At 43.9% G+C, this 1,447-nt stretch overlaps 1 protein-coding gene across 1 annotated transcript; it reads left to right on the top strand.

The window, feature by feature from the left end:
- Positions 1 to 538: 538 nt before the first annotated feature.
- On the top strand, positions 539 to 1,213 carry CLDN17 (claudin 17). The gene has a single exon (XM_063079705.1). The coding sequence runs from the start codon at positions 539 to 541 to the stop codon at positions 1,211 to 1,213; it is 675 nt and encodes a 224-aa protein (XP_062935775.1).
- Positions 1,214 to 1,447: the final 234 nt, after the last annotated feature.

Below are 1,447 nucleotides of genomic sequence, written 5' to 3'. Positions count from 1 at the left end.
ATGCTAGACGAAACTAACACAAAAGTCTAAAATTCAAAGTGTTTTTCAATTGCTCTACAAAGAAATGGCAAGGTTTGGGCAATGTTTTTAGCTGTGGCTTAACACATATATTTGTACTTTAATATCAGAGTGATTTTTATACAGGAAGTTTTCAGCTCTGTAATTAGCAATTCACAATGGAAGCTTTGACACTTAATTACAGCATTGCTAAGACAATAATAACATGAGAAATACTACAGTTGAATGAAGTATTTTTGACACACCTCTAGCTACCTTCTTATTGGCTGAGAAACAATTATATATGACTAGTAAATAATCCATACAGAAACGAATGTGTGTGTACAGGGGCAGCATGCATTTACAACAGGTACTTCTAGTTAGGCCAAGTTCAGTCACTGCTGCTGATTGGGACTAAAACGTTATGGGCAGCAGTAGAGAACATCGTCAGAGACTGCTCTAGACTCCAAGAGCCCTCCACGTTCTGTGTCTTGAGCATCTTTTACCATTACAGATTGGCCCTATCCTCAAAGAAAAGGCAATGGCATTTTATCCCCTGCAAATTTCTGGGCTGGTTCTTGGGTTCCTTGGCATGGTTGGGACTCTTGCCACCACGCTTCTGCCTCAGTGGAGAGTATCAGCTTTTATTGGCAGCAACATTATTGTCTTCGAAAGGCTCTGGGAAGGTCTCTGGATGAACTGCATCCGACAAGCCCAGGTGAGGTTGCAGTGCAAGTTCTACAATTCCTTGTTGGCTCTCCCACCTGCCCTGGAAGCAGCCCGGGCACTCATGTGTGTGGCAGTTGCTCTCTCCTTGATTGCTCTACTTATTGGCATCTGTGGCATGAAGCAGATCCAGTGCACGAGCTCTGATGAGAGGGTTAAAGCATACCTTCTGGGGACTTCGGGAGTCCTCTTTATCGTGACAGGCATCTTTGTTCTGATTCCGGTGTGCTGGACAGCCAACATCATCATCAGGGATTTCTACAACCCAGCCGTCCACATTGGTCAGAAACGAGAGCTGGGAGCTGCACTTTTCCTCGGCTGGGCGAGCACTGCTGTCCTCTTCATTGGAGGGGGTCTCCTCTGTGGGTTCTGCTGCTGCAACAGAAAGAAGCAAGAGCACAGATATCCAGCCCCTAGATATTGTGTGCCACACACGGATGAGAGAAGGAACAGGACAGTACTTGGTAAGACTTCCACCACTTATGTCTAATATCTGCTTTCAACTTCAACTATGGATTGTGTCAATGTGTTGTATAAAGTCCTGGCAGAAACTGTAGGTACATCAGGCTGGAGAACTTGCTTTAAGACTATATTTAAATTGAGATGTAAATTTCAGTCTGTCAGCTGCAGTAGTAACGGAAATGACTTACTTGAACATTCTGACCTCAAGTGCATTAAATGCATTTACTATTGTTGGACTCAATCGTCATTCCAATTTGTGTAG

Source organism: Cynocephalus volans, chromosome 1 (assembly GCF_027409185.1).
Source record: "Cynocephalus volans isolate mCynVol1 chromosome 1, mCynVol1.pri, whole genome shotgun sequence".
Taxonomy (NCBI): Eukaryota; Metazoa; Chordata; class Mammalia; order Dermoptera; family Cynocephalidae; genus Cynocephalus; species Cynocephalus volans.
This window is presented reverse-complemented; position numbering and strand designations above follow the sequence as displayed.